Source organism: Dreissena polymorpha, chromosome 12, assembly GCF_020536995.1.
Source record: "Dreissena polymorpha isolate Duluth1 chromosome 12, UMN_Dpol_1.0, whole genome shotgun sequence".
Taxonomy (NCBI): Eukaryota; Metazoa; Mollusca; class Bivalvia; order Myida; family Dreissenidae; genus Dreissena; species Dreissena polymorpha.
This window is the reverse complement of record NC_068366.1, coordinates 42,775,362-42,802,371: the sequence shown is the minus strand read 5'-3', so window position 1 is coordinate 42,802,371 and position 27,010 is coordinate 42,775,362. Positions and strand designations below refer to the sequence as shown.

The 27,010-nt window shown below is 33.6% G+C and overlaps 1 protein-coding gene across 1 annotated transcript in view; it reads right to left on the bottom strand.

Annotated features, from left to right (window-relative positions):
- LOC127853237 (uncharacterized) overlaps positions 1 to 27,010 on the bottom strand; it is a 54,654-nt gene that overhangs the window by 13,528 nt on the left and 14,116 nt on the right. The window contains exons 6-8 of the mRNA XM_052387574.1: positions 25,554 to 25,711; positions 23,301 to 23,460; positions 22,376 to 22,478 (exon numbers count right to left, since the gene is read on the bottom strand). Coding sequence (XP_052243534.1) covers positions 22,376 to 22,478; positions 23,301 to 23,460; positions 25,554 to 25,711 — 421 coding nt within the window. The remainder of the gene's footprint in view (positions 1 to 22,375; positions 22,479 to 23,300; positions 23,461 to 25,553; positions 25,712 to 27,010) is intronic.

The following is a 27,010-nucleotide window of genomic DNA, read 5'->3' as shown; positions in this document are numbered from 1 at the left end:
GTTAATAACGATGAGCTTCACATGCTTAAGTCAAAAATAAACTATTCTGTTATATTTGCAAAGGCAGCAGCATCATACTAAAACAATCCCAGAAAAATAATGAATATCAACCGACATGACCGACAGAAATGATTCGATGCACGATGTGAATCAAAATTTAGTTTAAGTAATACGACACAAAGAAACTTTTTTAGTTTACGGATCATTTCGGCTTAGAGGACTAAGACAGTCATGTAAAATATCAAATAAAATATATAGTTATAATCAACTGGTAGCAAGTTATAAATATATCGGCAATGTACCAACCGAAAAGCACTTCATGCTGTTTATCATCTTATACGTAAATTGATGTAAATGTTTTAAGTTTTTCTAATTGACGTGAAACTCTTAAATAGAAATTGCAGCATGAATTTTAGTTCATGTGCTTTGTATTAATAATAGCGATTTTAATGGTTCCATTAAAACCATTTATTGCGCGAGCATCGAGACACTTTTGAGTTATTGATGTTAGCACAATGCAAGGTGACACAATATTATCAGTTTTTAATTATGTGTAATTTCATTCGCACCTCTCGCTTAACTCAACGTTCAAAGGCACGCGCACTTTCACACTTTATTAGCGCCGTCTTTAATCTGTTCTATCTCTTTTTACAGAACAGATTGATGTGAACTTAATGAACACAATTATTTTAACTAATGCAAGTTTAGCTAGAATTAATATATGACTTCTTGCTATACAATCATTATCATTCGAAAATGGATCTTATTTAATTGTGGTTCCTTCTTTGAACTTATGCTGTCCGCCAACATATAGAAAAGGTAGTGTCAGTAATAAATGTATTGCTTTAGATTCACATGTTTGTTTTTTTTAAGATATGTAAGATGCAAATGTGTCTAACTTATATTGTTTTCTGGTCTTTAAGCTATCTGATATATGTGACTACGTGCTATTTTGTTGGAGAAATGAAAGATTCAAATGTGTCTTATTTATATTTTATCCATGTATCGTGTGTATTCAGTGTCATGCGAAAATATATCTTATTTCTTAATTTCCACCTTCACACTTTATTAGCGCCGCCTTTAATTAGTTCATTAAATTAATTAATTTAATATAATGTGCAACGGTGAGGTGGATCAATGCTCGTTGTTAATTTAAATACACACCACTTCAGCAATAAATGAAATCAGTTATTTTGGCTGTAAATCCATTTTTTTCCGTACAGTAGCCATGTTCCTGTGTATTGAGCTGATAAGATCACCACAGCAAGTTGCTAATACACAGTGTAGACTTAAACGAAATTGGTTATTTTGACTGTAAATCCAATTTTTCCAGTACAGTAGCCATTATGACCATGTTCCTGTGTATTGAGCTGATACGATACCCACAGCAGGTTGCTTATACACAGTGTAGACTTCCCCTGTTTTATTATAGTATTTGTTATTTACCTGCTTGGAATAAATGACGTGTATTCATTCGGGTCTGATGGCGTTTTGTTAAAGGTCATTTAATGCAGCAAAGCTGGTTTTCTGACTTAATTTTTTAATCATTTCAATGTAAAAAAGAAATAATGAAACAATGAATGTGTAATTTAATTCTCAACTCTCGCTTAACTCAACGTTCAATGGGACGCGCATAGTTCTTTTTATAAATTATGTACAAATATAATATGCTGTACATTGTTGTTTATTTACTCAAGAAGTACCAGAAAGAAGCATTGTTATGTATAAAGCGCTTTACTTTTTCAAAATTCTACATTAAATAAAGAAATATCGTATTTTTTGGTTAAGTGTACGTGCTTGATATATATTCATAAAATAGCAGTTTTTTTTTAAACATTCGGTCTTTAACCTTTAATTTGATGCAAATGAAAAGAAGAACTGCCTTTTTTATTTTTATACTTAAATCAACATTTAACGAAGTCATTATTGACTAAATAAATATGTACATTTTTTCACTCCATTAAAATCGGCCCTTATAGTTTACTTTCATGTATATATAGAATAATTGAGTGCTTTTCGGTGATTCTATGCTGGCGCGATAGTGCTTTTCGGTTGCAAATAAAAATACTTTTGTGCGTGATCTTTACACTTAAATCAATATTTAACGAAGTGATTAATTACTTAATTAATACGTACATGTTTTCAATCCATTATAAACGGCACTTATGGCTTACTTTCATGAAAATATGAAGAAATTGAGTGCTTTTCGGTGATTCTGTGCTGTCGCGGGAGTGCTTTTCGGTCGTCACATGAAGTGCTTTTCGGTCGGTATATTGCCGATATTTATCCAATATGGGGCATTAATACATCATAATAAACACAAGGTAGTATAAATATGCATGAAATATAACCATTTTTATCTAATTTAGTCCATTAACACACAATAGAAACGCATTTTTGCATATATATTGCGAGAAATCGAGTGCTTTTCGGTCTTCACATGAAGTGCTTTTCGGTCGGTATATTGCCGATATTTATCCAATTTTGGGCATTAATACATCATAATAAACACAAGGTAGTATAAATATGCATGAAATATAACCATTTATAACTAATTTAGTCCGTTTACACACAATAGAAACGCAAGTTTTCATATATATAGCGAGAAATTGAGTGCTTTTCGGTCGTCACATGAAGTGCTTTTCGGGCGGTATATTGCCGATATTTATCCAATTTTGGGCATTAATACATCATAATAAACAAAAGGTAGTATAAGTATGCATAAAATATAACCATTTATAACTCATTTAATCCGTTACTCACACAATAGAAACGCAATTTTTCATTTATATACAAGAAATTGATTGCTTTTCGGTCTTGACATGAATTGCTATTCGGTCGGTATATTGCCGATATTAATCCAATTTTGGGCAAAATGTAGTATAGACATACATTCATATAACCATTAATAACTAATTAAACCCGTTAACACACGCTAGAAACGATATATTGCATATATAGAGAGAGAAATTGAGTGCCTTTCGGTGCTTTTCGGTGATTGTATGGACCGACTTAAATACCAATAGAGCGTGACACAAACACAGCACAATTGTTTATTTCGGCAAACATTTTGATATTATTTGCTTTTAAACATAGCTTTTAATGACTATTGATAGATGAATAATGTTATACTATTATTTGTAATTTCAAAACATGTTACTTGGTGATTTTATTCACGTTCTATAAATACATCAGTTATTCTTATTAACCTGATGCCTGTTGTCTGCTACTGTTACAATACGACGCTTAAAAATGTGGATTGCATAAAGTTAAAGGTCACATTCCGTGTGCACTATATTACTTGTAATAATGCATTATAAATATGTCAAGCATGTTCACTTTAACAAATACGATACTTCTTTATGTAATGTAGAATTTTGCAAAGGTAAAGCGCTATATATATGACAATGTTTTATTTTTTCTTGTTGATTAAAAACAAAAACAAAATATAACAATACATATCATATGTGTACATACTTTTTTAAACCAATATAATGAATCACGTGATGTTTTTATAATTTTGTTAAGCGTGCGTGATATTGAACGTAGATTTAAGCGAGTTATGCGATTTAAAAACTGATACCACTCAGCTTGATTTACAATTCATGTTCCAACGCGCCAATGTATTTAATTAAATGGTTTCATGAAATTGTGTTTAAAAGCATAACGATTGAAAGTCAGTAAGAAACACAGTTTTGCACATAAAATGATCGCCAACAGACCCGAATTAATACACTTCATAAATGCCAATCAGATAAAAAACAATTCCAATAATACAACAGGGGAAGTCTACACTGTGTATTAGCCACCTGCTGTGGTTATCCCTATTTATCAGCTCTATCTCAGGCACCTGGCTACTGTTATGAACAAATTGGATTTACTGAAAATAACTGATGTCATTTATTGCCAAATTGTTATGTACATATAAAATAAACAACGAGAGTGGACCCACATCATTGTTGCACATTAGTATAAACTTCACTGTAATCTAGGCGCCCCGTAATCTGTTCTTAAAATAGACATAGCCTTAATAAAGACGGCGCTAATTAAGTTGGATATTAAAGAAGCTACATTAAGCGCACTGAAAAAGATGAATTGGACACATTTGCATCTTTCATTTATTACAAAGCATGTGAATATGTACAATACTTTTATTACTGACACATTATTCTTAAAGTCGACGGACAACATAAGAGGGAACCACAATTAAATAAGATCCATTTTCGCAGGATAGTGGTTTTTTTAGAAAATATTCACATATTATTTTTAGCTTGCATTAGTTACAATAATAAGTTCGCGTGCCATTGAACGTTGAGTTAAGCGAACGGTGCGAATTAAAATCTGAAACTATTATGTCATCTGTACTAACAGCATTAACTCAATGGTGTCAAATCCTCTATAGTCAATTAAAGGGGCATTTTCATTTTTTGAAGTAGTTAAAAACCAACTTGTAGTGAGTGATATTTTGATGCAACCAATTGAAACTTTTGACTTTAAATGACGAAAAATCGGATATGGGTGCATTGTGTGTGCTATGTATAAAACATGACAGTCACTACAAAATCGTATATATAATATACTCTGTAAGAGACGTTACATATTATGACATTTCAAATTTAAACCACAAAATTGACAATTATCCAAAGATATATCATTCATTTTAGTGAAGGAATGATATATTATAATAACCATGAAAAGTATTTCCGTTTGACTATGCCTTTAACGAAATAATTTTTCATAATAATATATATAAAATAAACGAGAGTAATGATACCTTCCTTTCATGTATAGTGTACATGTAAGACAAAAACCCGCGATCACGTAGAAGCGAGTTATTTTATGCCTATGGAAGTTTTCTAGTATGCATGACAAACACAAGATCCAAAATGCGTTTTGGGCTCGTTCGAATTTTTAACAAATATTTTACTGTTAACTAAAATGCCACGTCCGACTTGTCATTAAAATCCAGAGAGTCAAACGAAATGCACATCCACATTATGCTCTCTTTCAATTTATCTTACATTTTTTTAACCACATACACATGTCTGCTCTTTTTTTAATCTTATCGAAGTTTACAATAATGCATGACAAACAAACAATCCTAAATACGTTTTGCATTTGATGATGCTTTGAATAAATAATTAACTGTTAAAAACAAACCACGTTCATATGTCGTCGCTAATTCTATCGAAAATGCGTTTAAACTATGTGTCGTATTCTGAGAAAACTGGGCATAATGCATGTGCGTACAGTGTCGTCCCAGATTAGCCTGTGCAGTTCGCACAGGCTTATGAGGGACGACACTTTCCGCCTTAATGGTATCTTTGCTAAGAAGAGACTTCATTTAAACGAAAAATGTCATAACAGCGAAGAGTGTCGACCCTGTTTAGCCTGTGTGGACTGTATGTTAAATATTTTGAGGTTAAACTAGTTTTTTTCGTCACTGAAATGACCACACACGATATACGTCACAAATCTCCTAATTTAAATGTAAAGCTACAAGGCAATGCAAAATTAATAAAACATTATCTTATGAAAATGAATGAAGATGTTTCGATTAAAGATTTATAAATTTACGGAAAAAGATTTTATGTTAGTCAATTGTGTTTTGCTATGAGCAGGGATGTGCGAATAACTGTAAACTTTTGCTGAGCAAGTCATTCATGCTATAATACAGAATTGCAGTTTACCTACATATTTTTCAAAAGGTCAGATAGCTTAATTGGTAGAGCAACCCAGGCCGGTATCATTAGATGGCTCATGGGTGGGTTCGGGTTCGAATCCCGATCTGAACTTCGTAGGTAAACTTGTGGTTGCAAGGCTGGAAACGGATAGTGTGACAATTTGTTTTCGGCGGGGTTTTGGGCTAACCGTTCAGTTCATCAGTTCGTCTAGTCACATGAAACCGTTTAATATGGCCTGTTTGTTGTTTAATTGCTGATTAACATATTTGACACAAATCGTGCAGTCCCGCTTTAACTCCTTATTTATGTTGGCTATATTGCACTTTACCGGTACGCTGCCATCATGGATTCCGAAATTTGCGCAACTTAACACTAATTATAAGGGCTTGGGTTATAGTGCGTACCGGTAAAGTGCAATTGCCCCGGACTGTTTAGTTGCTCTTATCCGCAGATGGTATTCGAACCATATATACTTCAGATGAGTGCAGACATAAGGTGATTTTATCTATTTTACAAACAGCAGCTTTTGTGCGATTTTAAAACAAAAAAGTTACTTAGTTACAAGGACTGTTATGTTGCTCTTATCTGCAGTTGGTTTTCGATCCATAAATGTTTCTTCCCGATTTGTGCAAAATAAGGGTTTATATGAACTACACGGTCGGCAAATTATCACCATTTTACAAACGGAAGCTTTTGTGGGCTTTTCAAACATTGCCTCGTGTGACCTTTTAAACTGCAAATATATCGTTCTAAATCATAAAACAATTTCAATGAAATGTACATGTAATTCTTTGGAAACGTTTTTCTAAGCAAGTTAATCATGCTATTCAACAGCATTGCAGTTTACCCATATATTTTTCAAAAGGTCAGAATAGCTTAATTGGTAGAGCAACCCAGGCCGGAATCATATCTTATTTAGATGGCTAATGGGTGGTTTCGGGTTCGAATCCCGATCTGACCTTCGTAGGTAAATTGTGGTTGCAAGGATGGCAACGAATAGGATGACAATCTGTTTTGGGCGGGGTTTTTGGGCTAACAGTTCAGTTCATTAGGTCACATGAAACCCTTTAATATGGCCCGTTTGTTGTTGAATTGCTGATTAAAGTAATAATTGAAAGTTCATTTCCTTACTTTTTAATAAAAGTCTTTACGAACTCCAGGTTCTTCTGCTAGAAGTGCCTTTAATGATTTAATTCAAATATTTTCTGTATATAAGTTGTGAGTTAGTTTCTTCACGGTGCGTATATTGTATATTGTCATCTAGATTTGCGTGTGTAAAAAAAACCGTTAAAACAGGCCGACTTTGTCCGCGATTTACAGGCCGACTACGACCCTGCCATACAATATTTTGATATGGTTAGAATCTGTAGAGGATCTTCTTTACAACGGTACCATTATAATTAATATCGGACGAATAATAATGCATTTATAACCATTTATATCGGTTCCGGGTTTTCTTTACGGCATTAGCGTGTGTAAAAAAAAACCGTTAAAACAGGCCGACTTTGTCCGCGATTTACAGGCCGACTACGATCCTGCCATAAAATATTTTCATATGGTTAGAAAATGTAGAGGATCTTCTTTACAACGGTACCATTATAATTAATATCGGACGAATAATAATGCATTTATAACCATTTATATCGGTTCCGGGTTTTCTTTACGGCATTTGCGTGTGTAAAAAAACCGTTAAAACAGGCCGACTTTGTCCGCGATTTACAGGCCGACTACGACCCTGCCATACAATATTTTGATATGGTTAGAATCTGTAGAGGATCTTCTTTACAACGGTACCATTATAATTAATATCGGACGAATAATAATGCATTTATAACCATTTATATCGGTTCCGGGTTTTCTTCTCGGCATTTGCGTGTGTAAAAAAAACCGTTAAAACAGGCCGACTTTGTCCGCGATTTACAGGCCGACTACGACCCTGCCATACAATATTTTGATATGGTTAGAATCTGTAGAGGATCTTCTTTACAACGGTACCATTATAATTAATATCGGACGAATAATAATGAAGTCATAACCATTTATATCGGTTCCGGGTTTTCTTCTCGGCATTTGCGTGTGTAAAAAAAAACGTTAAAACAGGCCGACTTTGTCCGCGATTTACAGGCCGACTACGACCCTGCCATAAAATATTTTGATATGGTTAGAATTTGTAGAGGATCTTCTTTACAACGGTACCATTATAATTAATATCGGACGAATAATAATGAAGTTATAACCATTTATATCGGATCCGGGTTTTCTTTTCGGCATTTGCGTGTGTAAAAAAAAACGTTAAAACAGGCCGACTTTGTCCGCGATTTACAGGCCGACTACGACCCTGCCATAAAATATTTTGATATGGTTAGAATCTGTAGAGGATCTTCTTTACAACGGTACCATTATAATTAATATCGGACGAATAATAATGAAGTTATAACCATTTATATCGGATCCGGGTTTTCTTTTCGGCATTTGCGTGTGTAAAAAAAAACGTTAAAACAGGCCGACTTTGTCCGCGATTTACAGGCCGACTACGACCCTGCCATAAAATATTTTGATATGGTTAGAATCTGTAGAGGATCTTCTTTACAACGGTACCATTATAATTAATATCGGACGAATAATAATGAAGTTATAACCATTTATATCGGATCCGGGTTTTACCATAAAGATTTCCGGATAGTTCCGGGTTTTATACCTCCCCCAAATTTCGTTCGTAAAACAATTCTATCTGCACTATAAATCTCAATCTCCTACGCAGTGGCCTCCCTTATACTATAAGTTACTGACCGGGCCAATCGGGACTCCTCGGACAATTCCGCCATATCGGCGATCGTCACTCGGGTGTATTTGGTGGAAGGATATGTCTAACGCCTCTAGGCGGAAGATATAACACCGAAAATATAGTTCGGGTTACACACCAATAAATTTGCACTAAATTGACCGATAATATAGATATAGAAGGACCAATATCTCTGAGGAGTAAAATATATAATATTTATGTCTGTTATTGTTTAACAATAGTTGTCATTACATACAAAAAATATTCAAATGTTAATTAAATGTTTAGAAAGCCAATTAGTTGTTTCCTGAAGTGAAAATAACAACATTATTCAAACTGAAAAGAACCAGTATTTCTTAAATTACATTAATTACAACATTGCTGATGTTCTGCAGGGCGACAAACTTTGAGATTTAATCCATATGTTTAGGTTCTAACCCATAAACAATCCTACAACACTGTACAGTGGTACAGGGAAAACTCTTCGGTGTAATATAAGAAATAGTAAACTCCACTGTGGTCCCAATGGCATTATAGTGACCAGCCGGGCAGTCACGAACTGTGTATGGACTGAGATGTTTCATTATTCAGCAGGTTTCTTGTTTGAACCTCACAAATTTTCTTATACTTAAGTCCCATCATATAAATTTGTTGTTTTTACATATGATAATTCATAAATCATTCATTTCCTCCACTATAAGTGGTCACATAAAAAAGTAAAACACACTGTTCATGTATCTTTTTATTTATACATGCATCAACTATTCTGGTTATGAATAAATTGTTTTTAATTATATAAAAAATGAGCAAATAAATTAAATGGAAAACGTACAATATTATGTCAAGAGAAATAATTAAGCTGTAAAAATCTCACCAGTTTTACTTTGATGTTGCGATAAGCACATTCAGCATTTTCAGTATCTACTGATATATAAATATATGAAAATGCCAAATGTCCAAGATACCATGACGTCCTCCTCCAAAAGTTGAATCCTTCCGACTCCATTTCATCCCTGAATAGTACTCTCACACATTCCATGTAAGTTTCCTTGCAATGTTCACAGTGTTTTATTTTGAATCATTTAAGTCCAAAAAATTCAGCAGGTTTTAAATTTATGATTTCAAAGATAACAGTCATTGCAACGTGTTCAGTGAATATTCCAACAATAGACTGGCATGAAAAGTGGCTCTTTTTGAAGCACAAACTGCACCCAAGAATATATTATAGCTGACCGGGTTTGATGTAGCCTGTCTTTTTTTATATAATTAATTACCATTTTTCACTTCCATGTGTTTTTGATGACCAGCGCCATGCTAGAAAATAGTATGTTCCCCACAATGCTTAGCGCTCATTTGCACAGGTCTGAAAGATCTTTTGTTGACACATTTCCCTTAACTGGACTTGATCCACTGACCCTTGGAGTAAAAATCAAGTGCTTAAACCAATGGGCCATCGGGTCTCACATAGTCAGTGGTTTATGTTATACTATATTAGCAATCCTTGTAATGTCACAAAATCAAACTATAACAAAAGAACTCCCCAAATTATTTTTGTCATTCAATGCTATATTCATAAATGAACATGTAATTGTAAACATTGGATCTTAAAAGCTCCAATAAAAAACAAGAATACAATTTAAAAAGTAACCCTCAACTGGGCTCGAACCATGACCCGTCTACCGCTTAGACCACTCGGCCATCCATGCTCATACAATGATTATGAGTGATGTTTTTTATACTTTATGTAAGCAATCCTCGTAGAGTCACAAACTATAACGAACACAGTCGCTTTAAAATTAATTCAATGTCAATAATGGCATCTTTAAATTTTAACAATTTTTTAAGTTGTGAGAATTCACAGATCTACACTTATTATTATTTAAAGAATGTAATCTTGCAACAGACGAGCTACAAAAAACACATTTTAATTTTTCATCTTTACGTCGGGTTTGAACCGAGGGGCCGCCATCTTGTTTTCAAAAGTAGTTCCAAATCCAATATGACGGCCGCCTTCGTACATCAGAGAGACGGTGTGGTGTAGCCCACTGTCCGATGCGTTCAGATTGTGACCGGGCGAAGCAAGGGAAGTAACTGCTTTGAGGAGTTTCTATAAAAATCTGCATTCAGAAATCTGTATTCAGAACTCAATCTGTTGTGCACGTCTGCATCTAACGCTTACCACAAGTTTTACGACAAATTCTTGACGCAGACGAATAGGGTAGCGTCTATTTTCATTTGTGAAAAGATACAGATCTGTCCGTGCTTAAATTTTGAAAGGCTTGGGTAATTATTTTTCATAAGCGTTTCAAACACTGATGTAAATGGAAAGATTATCTATTTAAATTGTCGGTAATTGTTTGAAATTATTTATTTGAGAAATTCGCGGATGGCGATATCGAACTACATTATACCACGTGACGCCATTCTTCCCTGTATCTTGCACCTATGCTTTTAACGCCATCGGCGCTCTCGTTTAAATGTGGGACAATCGAGACGACACCACGCCAAATATCTTGTTGTGTCTAAGTCACGTGACCGTGTCGTAACTATCGATCTTTTATCGAAGCGCCGAGGTTATAAATTTGATGTACCCACTCACGTATTTTGTTAAATTATAGTTTCATTTCTCGGCCGATTTTGACAAATTATATATCATTAGAAAGCTTACGTAACGTAGTTTTCAGATATATCAATATATATTAAGTTTTTCTTCTGATTTCGGCAGCCCGGCGAGTTATAACTTTAACTTTTGCAAATAACATACCGTTTTGGAGTTTTAGAATCTAGATTTACGGTTGACATGTTCGTACTTTATACCGATTTGTAGCGTTTATATTTGGAGTTCAGTTTTAAAAATAACATCTTGCTTAGGAGAATAGAATTCTGTATACGATAGAAAAAAAATTTGTTTAAAAACGAAAGTAATTAAGGAATGAAGGCGGGAAAATGTAGCGCGCGTTCCTAACGCACTGAACTGATGCTACGGTCTTGGCGATTATGCTTTTGTTTAGATACCGCCCATTGAATTTCCTTTGCCATGATTATTATATTTTTTATGAAATATATTGAAATATTTTGTTCTAGAGACATATCTATAAAGCTAAGTATTAATGAAACTTAATAAATTTACGATTTCAGCTCTTGATTATAACACAGAAAGGGTGTTAATTTTATGATGAAACAGCGTATACAAATGTATAGCGGACCCTCTTGATATTTTTCGGCTTTGCATACTTCAAATATAATGGGTGTCAAAACATTCATCGTTTGTTGTTTATTATCAAAAAGGTAATTATGTAAAATTATATGAAAGGTTATTAACCATAAATTATCAATTAATTAAAATTATTTAAAGATTCTTGAAAATCACGGTCAACTGTCTATGCATGTATATTGAAATATCTTTATAAGTTAACAGAGTTATAAATATATAGAATTCTAAAATAAAACTCTGTATTATTTGTATTTTTCGGAAAGATTATTTAACCCCGTTGTGGTCAAATGAGAATGCTGTTTTTAATTATGTTGTTCCGTACACTACCATACACTCTTTATATGACTACGAAATGACGGAGTTTTTTTACCGGTACCCGCTACATACGTTAAATGTTAAGTATTAGATTTTTTAAATGTTTAAAATGTACATGTATAGGTATTAAGCACTTATAATTATTGTGATTTAGCTGGCTGACATCTATACAGTATTAAGTTTATGGCAATCTGTATGGGCAGATGACTATAAATGTTTTCAATACGCTACATATCTTATAAACGCAAAATTGAGTATTTGGCGTTACATTACTCCAAGAAATGACCACTAATACCACGAGAAGACATGGAGGTATCATAAAAAGTGTAATCTGACCAGACATTGCCACCTGTGGTTAGGGACCAATATACAAGTATAGGTCCCTGCTGTGGCGTATGACACCATAGTGTTATTTAGTATTGGTCGGCACAGTATCTGATCATAACGAGATAATTGGTTTGTGCTGAACACAGGGGCAATAAAACCACAGATCTAACAATAAACAAGATTATTGAGATATCTTTTTTGAACACCGCGATAAAAATGCTCAAACCATGGCCTCTAGATTACACGGATAAGAAACATGGCAACATTCTCAGAATCATCACTGCTATATGTGTAATCACCTAACAATTCGTCTAAAAATAATTTATATATTTGAGTTGAAGACGATGTACTGTTGTTTAAGTCTGAATAAACTATCTGTCTGCCTGTCTAAATCCAAGCCGTCATCGTCCCGGTGAAAAAAAATCTGATTTTCAATAGTTGGACATGATGCCCTGATGTCAAAATACGAAATGACCCGCGTAACACGGACCGTGATTTTCAAGAATCTTTAATAAATTGATAATTTAAGGTAAATAACATTTCAAATAATTATACATAATTACCTTGTTGATAATAAACAGCAAACGATGAATGTTTTTGACACCCATTTTATTTCAAGTATGCATGCAAAGCCGAATAATATCGAGAGGGTCCGCTATATACGCTGTTTTATCATAAATTTTACACCCTTTCTGTGTTATAAACAAGAGCTGAAATCGTTAATTTATTAAGATTCATTTATAATAAGCTTTATTGATATGTTTCGTGAACAAAATACTACAATATATTCCATAAAAAATATAATAAGATGGCAAAAGAAATTCAATGGGCGGTATCTAAACAAAAGCATAATCGCCAAGACCGTAGCATCAGTTCAGTGCGTTAGGAACGCGCGCTACATTTTCCCGCCTTCATTCCTTAATTACTTTCGTGTTTAAACAATTTTTTTTTCTATCGTATACAGAATTCTATTCTCCTAAGCAAGATGTTATTTTTAAAACTGAACTCCAAATATAAACGCTACAAATCGGTATAAAGTACGAACATGTCAACCGTAAATCTAGATTCTAAAACTCCAAAACGGTATGATATTTGCAAAAGTTAAAGTTATAACTCGCCGGGCTGCCGAAATCAGAAGAAAAACTTAATATATATTGATATATCTGAAAACTACGTTACGTAAGCTTTCTAATGATATATAATTTGTCAAAATCGGCCGAGAAATGAAACTATAATTTAACAAAAGACGTGAGTGGGTACATCAAAATGTATAACCTCGGCACTTCGCTGTACGCTAATCGTAAAAGATCGATAGCCACAACACGTTAAAACGCGCGGTGGTAAAACATAAAATGTGTATTTCTTGTGTTTAACTCGCTATAAATCCATTAATAACAACGGGAATATACTAAAAGTTATATTTTTTTGAAAGAGGAATTTATAAGCAACAAGATAACGTATAAACCAATAAAATCGGATGAACAGTTTTTGCATAAGATTGAATTTACTACAGTAAGGGTCAAATACTCGATTCATCTCCTGTCAATATACACTCCGTGATTGCACTGAAACTTAAATTCTAAAGCTTAGTAAGACACTAAAGCCAGTTTCCTGAGTAATACTTGTTCAGAGTAAAGCAGGCTCATGCTGCCTCTGATTTATTTGACCTCTGCCTTTAACCTGGTTCGCTTTGTTTAGCCCCCCTATCAACAAGGTTTTTTCGATCCTATCTGTACTTATTCATTTTGTTTCAAGATTTTGAGAACCCTCACTTAGTGCCAGTGGGAATAAAACAGGAACCTTCTAATAGCTAGATGAACACATCCAATATGCCAGCAACACTTTATAATCAATAACAATAATAATTGATGATTCTGTTTTTTTTAATAACTACATTTCTAATTTACCAAAACAATGTGAAACACATGTTTATGCCCCCGAAGGAGGTCATATAATGATCGCACTGTCCTTCTGTCTGTCTGTCCTTCACACTTTGCGTTTAGGTTTCGAAAAATGCTCATAACTTCTATGTCGCTTCAGATGAAATATTCATATTTGGTATGCATGTGTATATGGACAAGGCCTTTCCATATGCACACAAATGTTGACCTCTTTGACCTTGACCTTGAACATAGGGTCTGCGTTTAGGTTTTGAAAAATGCGTTTAGGTTTCGAAAAATGCTCATAACTTCTATCAAAGCTTTTATCGCTGGCATATGTCATCCTATGGATAAAGCACTTAATTGCTTTTTTGCTACTGTCCTCTGCACAAACCATGATATATCTGCATATGCATCCAATCAAATCAGTAAAACTTACTGTCACTTAATTACAGTAAGTTTATTGCATGTTAACTTTTCAACAATATATATGTTATATATAACAAATCTTGAAAAAAAAACACATCAAACTTCACATTCTTTTAGTAAATTATAGGCTTTAATTGGTATTGTGACATTGACACCACTCATGCATGCGACTATACAATTATACAAGTTACAACTATGGGACACATTATTTATGAGAAATTCCAATACATCACCATATCATCTCAGATTAAAGACACATAATCTAGTGCTTTCTTGCTGCCATTTTTACTATTACACATTTTTTCATTTTATGTTATTTATGTTATTGATCTTGTTTCTAAATTAACAAAGCAATCATGTTAAACTTTTGAAGAGAGATGTTGTCTGGTAAATAATGAAAATATAATCACTACAAAGTGAAAAAAATTCAGTTGAATACTGTGACCATTGAAGATTTGCCAAATAGCAATTCCGATCATGAATTAAATTAAAGGGGCCTTTTCACAGATTTTGGCATGTTTTGTAGTTTGTCATTAAATGCTTTCTATTGATAAATGTAAACATTTTCTCTAAAAAGCTCCAGTAAAAAATTAAGAATAAAATTCAAAAAAGAAAAAAAAGTAACCCTCAACAGGGCTTGAACCACTGACCCCTGGAGTTCTGGCGTAAAATGTCTCGTACTTAGACCCCTCGCCCAACCTTCCGCATACAATGCACGATGTATTTTATTACTATATATAAGTAATCCTCGTAGTTTCACAAAATATAACACAAAACAGAACTCTCCAAATTATTCAATTGTTTCGCGTTGCAACGCTTTATAATTTTTAAGCTTTTAAATTGTCAAAAGATGCATGTAATAGCTATATTAGAGCATGGTAAATGTTAAGTACTACTGTTTCCTCATAAATATCATAACTAAATCGAAAATTTGCGAATCTGAAACAACTGTTTTTAAATTTGGTCAATGTACCAAAACGTGAAAAGGCCCCTTTAAATACAAGTAAGATGAATGTCTGCCTATGGGATCCCAGTTAAGCCTGTTTTGTCAAATCTGCGCATTTGCCCATGGCCATGTAAAATTGGGGACTAAATACCATCAAGTCATGTAAAAAGGAGCAGGGTGTAGCACGCTGCTATTTATCTCTTGAGCTTTCACATGAATTGTACGGGTAATTTTCATACAACAAATTATATTATATAGTGTAATGATAAAGCATATGAGCACAAATTATATCTCTAACTAGTGGTGCAAAAATCATTTAAGTGTCACATTTCAAAAGAAAATTTATATAAAAAGGTATTAATAATTGTTAAAACGTTATTAAAAGATGATTTCAATTCACTAAAGCATTTAATTACATGAACAAAGTGTATATAATGTCCATTACATGTAACAGTATTGGCATTGTATTTATCTGCATTTAATGTGCATTTAATACACTGAAAAATGCAGACAAGATACACTTCTAACAGAAAAAATGTTGTTTTTTTTTCTGCATTTTTCCAGCATTAATACTCTTCAAGTGTATTTTTTATCATCGAAAATACACTTTACCAGGAAAAAGGTATGTTAAAATCATTTTAAGGTTTTTTAAAGTATATTTTCAAATGCATTAAGACACTCTTTTGCAAAAAACGTCGTACAAAACCTTGGAAAAATACTGTGTATTAATAATTGAAGTTTTGTATGTGCATCAAATACAGTGTCAAATTCATACCAGTGCCTATTTAGTAGCAGTAGGCCTTATATGGTCTACTTGTGGTAGAAATAATGCATTGTGTATACTAGTAAATACAACATACATTTCTTAAAAAATATAGCTTCCCATACAGTTCAATACAATGTTCGATTAACTACACTATGCAAAGTTGGAATATGACATTAAGCTTGAAATAATATTTTCAATAATGTATAATATGCTGTTTTAATTATAAGTGAAATAGACACTTGCATATGAAAACTGATTTTACATCAAAACTAAATTTTTAATTTGATTTTTTAAATACTCAAACAATGAAACCGTGTCCATGCTTGCATGAACACAGTTTATAAATGCTGTCAGAATGATAAAATATGCAATTACTATAAATACAAATGCCAGATAAGTGCTTTTTGTACTAAAAAATCGAATGAATATTAATATAATATATTCTTAATATGTAATTAACTGTTTTATCTGAAAAAATCACAAAATATTTATATATTTATTAAAATTCACATAAGTCATATTTCAAAAACACTTAGTTACTTCATATCCTTTCACACAATGAAAAAAAAATGCACAGTTTATGATTGTTATTGATTCTTCATTAATTTATTCATGTATCATTTTTTAAATCTTGATGCATCTTCAATTGTATTATAAACATCCAAATCTGTTTTAACAATTATAATATATTAAGATTAAGGCTGAGTCAGTAAACTAATTATCCCTAATTTCTGCAGTACTTGCAGACAAACAAGGAATACTGCTGTGATATTAATTTATGAAATGGGATATTAATTTGGCTTCAATAGAAACAAATCAAAGCATATACATGTATATTAGTTAAACTAAAATTTATTGACCATTGATAAAAGATATTATAATATATGTATATATATATATATACTTGTAAACTGAAAATTAAATATGTTTGTTTCTATTACATCATTTAAGACTTTTATTTTCAGACAAAGTAGAGTGAAGATTAAAACAGTATCCAATTGTAATAGTCAATTTTGGGAAATTCAACCTTAGAATTATGTTCTGTGTTGGTCAATGCCATAATTGGTATAACATCTATATTGAATTGGAAGTTTTCTTTGTTTTAAATGATAACATTTGCTTGGTCAGCAATAATTGTAACACTTTAGTGGTCTTTTTACACTGTAGTTTTCTCACTGACTGTGGGTTTGTTCTGAGAATGAGCCACACCAAAGTACATGTATCATTGGGGAGATGAGTTGTCAATTTTATGCTTATCAGTCTTTCATAATCCAGTACACAGGGAAAAGTCTCGCTTTTTTATGCCCCCCTTCGAATTAAAGGGGGCATATAGTGATCGGACTGTCAGTCTGTCTGTCTGTCCGTCTTTCCGTCACACTTTGCGTTTAGGTTTCGAAACATGCTCATAACTTTATGTCCCTTGAGATATAACCTTTATATTTGGTATGCATGTGTATATGGACAAGGCCTTTCCATACGCACACAAATTTTACCCCTGTGACCTTGACCTTGAACTTAGGGTCCGCGTTTAGGTTTCGAAATCTGCGTTTAGATTTCAAAAAATGTTATAACTTCTATGTCCCTTGAGATATAACCTTCATATTTGGTATGCATGTGTATATGGACAAGGCCTTTCCATACGCACACAATTTTTTACCCCTGTGACCTTGACCTTAAAGTTAGGGTCCGCGTTTAGGTTTTGAAATTTGCGTTTAGGTTTTGAAAAATGCTCAATACTTCTATGTCCCATGAGATATAACCTTCATATTTGGTATGCATGTGTCTATGGACAAGGCCTTCCCATACGCACACAAATTTTGACCCCTGTAACCTTGACCTTGAACTTAGGGTCCGTGTTTAGGTTTCGAAATCTGCGTTTAGGTTTGGAAAAAAGCTCATAACTTCTATCAAGCGTTTATATGGGGCATAAGTCATCATATTGTGACAGCTCTTGTTACTATATACTATATATACTAACGTTAGTATATATAGTATATAGTAAAAAATCGAGACTTTTCCCTGTATACCAGTATACCTGTTAAAAGTGAATTTGTAACTAATAATCACACAATATACACAATTAAAATTGTATGCATTTAGATTTATTTAGTACTGCACATAAATCATTTTCTAAAATTATGTAGCAACATTATATTATGTAATGCTGCAATACGAAAATAATTAAAGGTCGCTGATGTGTAACGGATGTGGTGTCCACCTAATGATTTGGAGGTCACTGGTTTGATCCCCAGTGTGGGAGCATTCTTAAGAAATCTCCAAGAGACACCAAAGTACTGGTTCTAGGCCCAGGAAACGAACTCAAGAGCATTTCAAATACATGTACGTAGTTAGTACTTAAAATTTAATGAAACTAAAAATAGGTTAAAACTAAAAACTGAAACCCTTATTCATACATTTTATTTTGAATCAAGCAAATGTGGAAATTTATTAAAATAATGAGTAAAATTTAAAAATTCTAATTTAAAGTAATAATGATAATATAAGCTTTTTTCAATTTTAAGAATAGTAAATGATGATAATGATATGATTCTTAATTACCTAAATGATAATAATAACACATGAAATGTTAATTTATGAAAAAAACGTTTTAATTTACCAATTTCATGGTATTTACAACCAGATGCAGGTAATTATATCAGAAACGTGCATTAATTATATTAATGATCAACCCAGTCCCAGACATTTGTAGTGATTTATGGTCCCTATTTTGATTAACGTTCTATACATGACCTGTCATCAAAGGTATTTTTTAGCCAGTACTACAATCGGCAATGATAGTCTGTATTGCATACATATTATATCGTCTATGATCGATTCGCTTCCTCAAACTGATTCATATATTTAATGTTTACATAGCGTAACGTAATGCATACAGTTTCACTTTCGGTTTGGTTGGTTTTGTAAATATCGTAATTGAATCTTGAAAAGTGGAAAATATGGTGATTAAATAATAATAGAAAAGTAAATCATTTGGATAATAGGTCAAAATGCAACACAAATGAACGTTAATAGGGCTCTTAATATCAAAGTTTCGGTAAAAAGTTTGGCGCTAGTTCAACGCGCATCGTTTAAAGCCTCATAACAATAGACTGATAACCTTTTGGGTAGTAAAGTAGTAATACAAGGCAAGATGGCGGCCGTTAGCCACGAGGCCTATCTTACGGAGGAATCCGAGATAGCCGATGTATCACGATTGGGATTGAGAACAGTCTCCGTGAATTGTTCTTCAGATCGGGTAATCGCGTGATAGTCAAGATGGCGATGTCCATTTCGAGAATTGTTCTCCGTTTTATACCCTTTATTACGTTTGTTTAAATTTTTAATGACACTCACTTTCCAGCCATATCGTTAAAAAGGTGATCAGCGTTTATTTCGCATTAAAATTCGCTTTAAATCTTGACTTTACTCCCCGCAAATTTTCATAGTGGAGTGTAATAAGGTAATCCCTCTAAGAAATTTTCCACGAGTAAAGTCGAGATATATAGCTAACATTTATACGAAATAAACGAATTAGTGATATGGCTGGAAAGTGAGCGGTATTTAGAAAAGTAATACAAGAAAAAAAAGGTATAAAACGGCGAAAAAGACCAGCCTGGACATCATGTTTCGTACTGTTTTTGCAGTTGGTCACTTGCCTTAAATAAAGGACCAACTGATTGTATATAATGAGAATGAAATACTGCTCCAGAAGCTGGAGTTTTGATTATTTAGACGTCGCAATATTTACTATCACGTGATTACTTTCTCTGGTTCTTGTACTTATCGAAAGAAATTAGTGTTTACTTTAAAGGGACCTTTGCACATAATTTGACATGTATTGAAATTCTTCATTAATTGGTTTATATTGATAAATGTTTACATTGGATCTAAAAAGCTGCAACAAACAAAGAATACCATTCAAGAAATAAAAAGCAGTAAACCTCAACTGGGCTCAAACCACTGACCCCTGGAGTAAAAGTTTAGCGGTGAGACAACTCCGCCATCTACGGTGGCATAGAGGTGACATATACTCCTCTTTTTTTTAAATTGCACTCCTCTTTTTTCTATCTCGTGGCCACGACTTACTAACTCGTGGTCACGAGTTAGCTATATCGTCGCCACGAGATAGAAAAAAGAGGAGTGCAAAACTAAATAAAAGAGGAGTGCAATTAAAAAAGAGCGGTGCAGTAAGCCAAGGAAGGGTTCAGTAAACAAAAGAGGAAATACTTTTAGCTATCTCGTGGCCATGAGTTCTATTTTGAGAGGAGTAAACGGGAAAGATCACCATCCAAAACAGTGTTAATATTACTAAGCAAGGTTAGATTAATTTAATTGATATATTTTGCTATTGTTTGAAACAATTACAGACTACTATTTTGATTGTTACAGCAAAATAAATGTTTGTGCCATTGTACTTGAATTTATCCGACTCGTCTCAGAAAGGTTTACAAGGATCACTCGCCGACTTAATCTTTTTTCAACTTGTCGGATAAATTCAAGAAAACAATCACACCAACAATATTCTCTATTACCCGCATTACATTGAATGAATAGGTCCACTCATGAGAGTTGTAACAAAAAGCTTGTAGAAGTCTAGTCCGAGAACACGTATATTAACGTTGGAGTAAATTAAAGGAAGAGTGTCAATGTATTTCCGAAAAAACCCAAGATACTAGTAAGACTGTTATACCAACAAAGCCCATAGAAGGAAGGCATAAACCAAAGAAGCCAAAAGTACCACCAGAGAATGTGTGTATTACAGACATGGTCTACAGAAGCATGACCCGAGCGTGAGCGTATTAACGACCAAATAGTTACGTCTGATTATGAGTTTATTAACGGCATAGTCCGCAATGGTAAGGTCTGAGAATGATGGTATTGTCAACAAAACCTGCAAGAGGCAACAACGGAAGATGGATGGATTACCAACAAAGCCCACTGATGTACGACACGAGTGCATAAGTTTATTACCGAAGAAGCCCGCAGTAGTTATGTCCGAACATTTGTGTATTACAGACAACGAAGTGCGTTCCGAACGTGCGTGTTTTGTCGAAAAAGTAATAGTAGTAAAGTGAGAACATGCGTTTGCCAATAGCCAAGGCCTGTGTGGAAAAATCCGAGGATGAGTGTGTCACTAGTATCAAAACAATCCGCAATATTTAGGTCCAAGAATGGTGTACAATCAGCAAGTCCGATGAAGATATGTCCAGGTGATTGTATAAGCGACAAAACCCGAATAATGTGTGTATTCGCTAAAATATCCACACTAGAAATATTTTAACATTAGTATATAACCGACCAAGCCCGCGGAAGTATGGCCCGAGTGAGATTGTATTACCGACAAATAATGCAATAAGAATGTCTTCGCATGAATGAATAAAAGACAGAGCTCCGAAGAAGTTAGTCCCAACCATAAGTTAATTATTAATAAAGTCCGCCAGTATTTCCACATGTTTACCTACACATTGCGTGGTAGTAAGGTACAGTCTATGTGATTTACCTACAGGCTACACATGCCGGTAGTAAGGTGCAGTCTGAGTGTTTTACCTACAAACTTCGTGGTAGTAAAGTACAGTGTGAGTGATTTACGTACACATGCCGTGGTAGTAAGGTACATTCTGAGTGTTTTACCTACATATTTCGTGGAAGTAAGGTACAGTCTGAGTGTTTTACCTCCACATTTCGAGGAAGTATGGTACATTCTGAGTGTTTTTCCTACACATTTCGTGGAAGTAAGGAACATTCTGAGTGTTTTACCTACAAACTTCGTGATAGGTAAGGTACATTCTGAGGGTTTTAACGACAAAGCCCGCAGAAGGAAGGAGGCTTTAACCGATAAAGCATGCAGTGTTCAGAATCAAGAAGTAGTGCATTACCCGCAAAGCATTAATAAGGTGTTGGCTGGTGTGAATTATGGACAACGCTCGCCAAAATGGTTAAAACATTAACTAGAGTATTCGCGTCAAAGTCCGCAGTAGTATGAACCGTGAATAAGTGTATCGCCGACAAATGGTTGAGTATGAATGTATTACCGAAAAAGCCGTCTATATGAGCCGAGCATTCCTCCTCGTCCACCAGTCCATCACAGTCGTTGTCTCTTTGATCACCCACAGCACTGTTGGTCAGGGCGCACATCTACACACACATACACGCTATATATGTTAATCATCTTCATTACGAATTTTTATTTTATGCTTTCCAGTGGTTTATAGAGAAATATCAGTGAATTAAAACTGATAATTTCACTGTTTCAAACAATGAAAATTATCAGTGAAAATTATCGATAATTTTCACTGTTTATGTTAAATGACGTCATTTTTTTTACGAAATGACGTCATTTTCCCAACGAAATTCTTTAGTTAAACTCTTTAACAATGTATATAAACTGTGAAAAAAAGCATAAAATAAAAAGAAAATTTGTTGGGTTCGGTGGATTATCGATTTTAATTCACTCGTGATCATATAAAATATATATTTTCACTCGTGGCTGCGCCACTCGTGAAAAAATTATTTTCTTTGATCACTCGTGAATTAAAATCGATAATCCACCGAATCCAACAAATATCCTCTATGTTTTTACCCTTCAATATGTTGCCATTTTCATTAACAATCTTCAGTGTTATTTTGTTCTTATGCATTTAATCTGGAAACATAACATTCATCTCATATTTACAAAAAAACATACAAGTAATGAATTTAAACAAAGTAAGATTATTCGACGTTTGATGATTAGTTTTGAAATCATGCAACAGCTTTTCTTCCCTCTGCCTAATGCTTGTAGTGGACGGTGCATATTTTGGTATAAATCCAGTGAGTTGTCTGAAACTGTAACTTTTCTTATTTGACGATGATTACTGTAAGATTTTTTTTAAATATTTATTTATATAGATATTATGACATAAAAGACCAAAACAATTCCATTATTGAACATGTACTTCATTAACAAAAATCATTTACCCTATTAATGTTAAGGAAGCTAACGTCACTGCAGAATAAAATCCGTTTTTCACCGCTGACCAGAACTAATATGATAGAGAAGCCTCCAGAAATGTTAGACACCCCACTGGCTGTTGTAACAGCATCGGTTTTCCATGTTCCATTGGCATACACAGTCGAGCTATATATAGAACGAAAAGAAAATAATATGTGTCGCGTTCTGTGAAAAGTGGGCGAAATTAATGTGCGTAAAGTGTCGTCTCAGATCAGCCTGTGCAGTCCGCACAGGCTAATCAGGGACGACACTTTCCGCTTTAATGGTATTTTTCGTTTAAAGAAAATTCATTTATTTTACCGAAAATCTAGTTTAAGCGGAAAGTGTCGTACCTGATTAGCCTGTGTGGACTGCACAGGCTAATCTGTGATGACACTTTACACACATGTATTAAGCCCCGTTTTCTCAAAACGCGACTCATATGTTCAACAGTATGTGAGCTCCGGAGCGTACGTGGAATGACTACTAAACCTTGAATCCACATTTCATGAAATTTCAAAACGTTTATTGAAAATTGAGAGAAGCGACGATAATGGGGGATTAAACACATTGCACGCAAGTGTGACATTATATAAATATTACATGGCTGACAGGGTGACAGTAAATTTGTCAACTTGAGGAAATACTGTCAACCGAGGCGAAGCCAAGGTTGACAGTATTTTTCCGAAAGTTGACAAATTTACTGTCACCCTGTCAGACATGTAATATTTATTTTATTACACCGAATAAACTATTAAAACATGAACAATTAATATGAACCATGAACAATTTAAATATTCAATAATTGAATTTTGTTTCAGCAATGAACAACCATTAGTATGTTGAGTGGTTCAGATTTACGGGCAGAGCAAAATGAACTTCGCTTTATTCGGCACCGACCTAGTAATCAATTTATCCCATCAATTTTCTTAGTTGTCAATTATTTCTTTAAAAATATAGATCTAGATCTATTACAGAACCAGCTTTCCGTATTATTTTTTTCATCACTTGATTACGCAATTTATGACGTACTTGTGTGACGTCATTTCGGTGACGAAACATTTTGGGACAACAATATAGACGTGGTGTTTTTTTATTACAGTAAAATATTTGTTTAAAGCATCGAACGAAACCAAAACGTATTTCGGATTGTGTGTTTGTCATGCATAACACCTTAAGAACAGACACTGGAAGTGTATATCGTTGTAACTTTATTGTTATTAGCATTGGATTAAAGTTGCCTTTGAGGTAAGCGTGTCGTTTATACTAAATTGATTTTCTTTTTGATTATCTTAGTATATCAGGTTTAGCGCGAATGGGACAGTATAATTTTCGAACATTCCGCACGTGATTGCTAAGGCAGCGGGATACAGTATTTTTTTGTCAGTAAATTTTTTCCCGCTGGTGGCACTTGATTGCTATGGCAGCGGGATACAGTATATTTTGGACAGTAAATTTATTCCCGCTGGGTCTGAAAGTATTTCTATGTCACGATGGCCTATGGGAGTTTAGCATTGTAAATAAATGTGAGGTATAATAATGACATATAGCCGGCTTAACTGTCTCCTTATATATCGCAATCGTCACATTTTGCGCCAAATTTAATACAAATCCTTTAAAATCTTACAAATAATTTAAGAGTTATGCACGCGCGACAGACGCGCAATTGACAAGTTGATGGTACTAATAATTGAGATGCAACTCTATCATTAACACTCGGAAATTTAAATCTTACACTTTTTTTTTTAAATATTTGTTTTCTGTCAGTTGATCTCTGTTTAAATTCCTGCCTAATTTAAAGTGAATAAGTTTTATAAAACTTGCGTGCGGCACCTTGTTTCTGTTTCGAAAGACTATTATGGATTCGAATTGCTATTTTTAAATTGATCGACAACTTTCGTTTAACATTATAGACGTTCGGAAAAACATTTTGTTATCCATTTGTTATCTATAAGTATTATTTTAATACTAGTATGCTAATTAAAAAAACAGTATGATGACGTTTAGTATTTTGATCATTCAAATGTTGCTGCAAAACATATATGGAAAATCAACCAGCAAAAAACTATCAAAAGTTATCCAAAGGTAGTTTTCATCCATGAACCCGCTTTAAAAAATTGTTTAGTAGCATACACACGCGTTTATAATATAAATATAAATATATATAATAAGAATTTAATATGCCTCTTTAAACTTTATTAATTCCGCTATTTATGAACAAATGTTTTGTGAATTTTTACCTGAATAAAACATCGGCATTTGGTCCAAATCCGGGGATCACATCTATATCAACGTATTGTTCCACAGGGGGTATAATGAGCGACTGTCGCTTGCCTGTGTCCTCAAACGTCACTCGAAGCTCAACGAGAACTGGCTTGAAGCTCGAAATGTTATAGGTCTACAGGTAAACAAACACTTGTATATGTCTACAGGTAAAGAAACACTTGTAAAGGTCTATAGGTAAGCACACAATTGTATATGTCTACAGATAAACAAACACTTTTATATGTCTACAGGTAAACAAACACTTGTATATGTATACAGGTAAACATACACTTGTATAGAACTACAGTTAACACATACTTGTATAGGTCTACAGGTAAACAAACACTTGTATAGACAGGTAAACAAACATTTGTATAAGTCTACAGGTAAACAAACACTTATATAGGTCTACTGGTAAACAAACACTTTTATATGTCTACAGGTAAACAAACACTTGTTATTGGTATATGTCTACAGGTAAACAAACACTTATTATTGTAATCAGTTTACACATGATATGATACGAGCACAGTCTGATAGCAAAATGTTAAACATACATGTACGTTCATATGTCTATAGATTATTGTAAGTTGTGATTATATTCCAAATATGAAAAAGTATAAATTTTTTGATGATTGAGAGATTGAGAAGTTCTTAATGTAAATTTTTCATGGGCAAACAAGAGTGAAAACCGTTATAATGTCATAATATTTATATCAATCAAACTCTGTCTAATCGAAATTTATTTGCATTATTGTGAGTCATCGGTTAATAATTAAATTTGTGTCATTCTCATGAATAACTTCTAAACACTATCTTTGTTAATTTTAAATCGACCATTACTAACAAACTGTGTGCATTACAGATTTTCTTCCAAGTGACCGTGACCTTTGGTAGCCGCCATTACAGACTTGTTTTGAATTATGCATACAGATATTTTGATTCATTTTACAGCGTTCCTGATCTTATCCATGTTTATTTCCACTCCAAACAGCAGCCTCCCCAACCACCCAAGGCCCACTGATCGTCCAAATAGTATCCTGCCTGGAAATGTTCATATTTATGGTTGTTTACTGAAATTTAACAAGTGGCATATTCCACAGAAATGTACTCGTAATTCGTCATTGCTGTACTTATGTATTTTACTTCTCTCATTATCAAATGACATAGAGACAAGTCCCGGCCCCAAATACCCATGTGGTTTATGTGGTACTGAAGTCTTTGATAATGATTTAGCCATAGAGTGTGACACTTGCTCTCACTGGTACCATATAAATTGTCAGAATGTTGATACCAATGCATACAATGACCTAGTAGAATTAGATAAGTCTTTTTCGTAGGTATGTTCGATATGTGATTGTCATAATTTTTCAAGTAGCTCATCGCACTCGTTGTCGTCTCTCTCTTCCCATAACAGGTTTGAATCACTAAA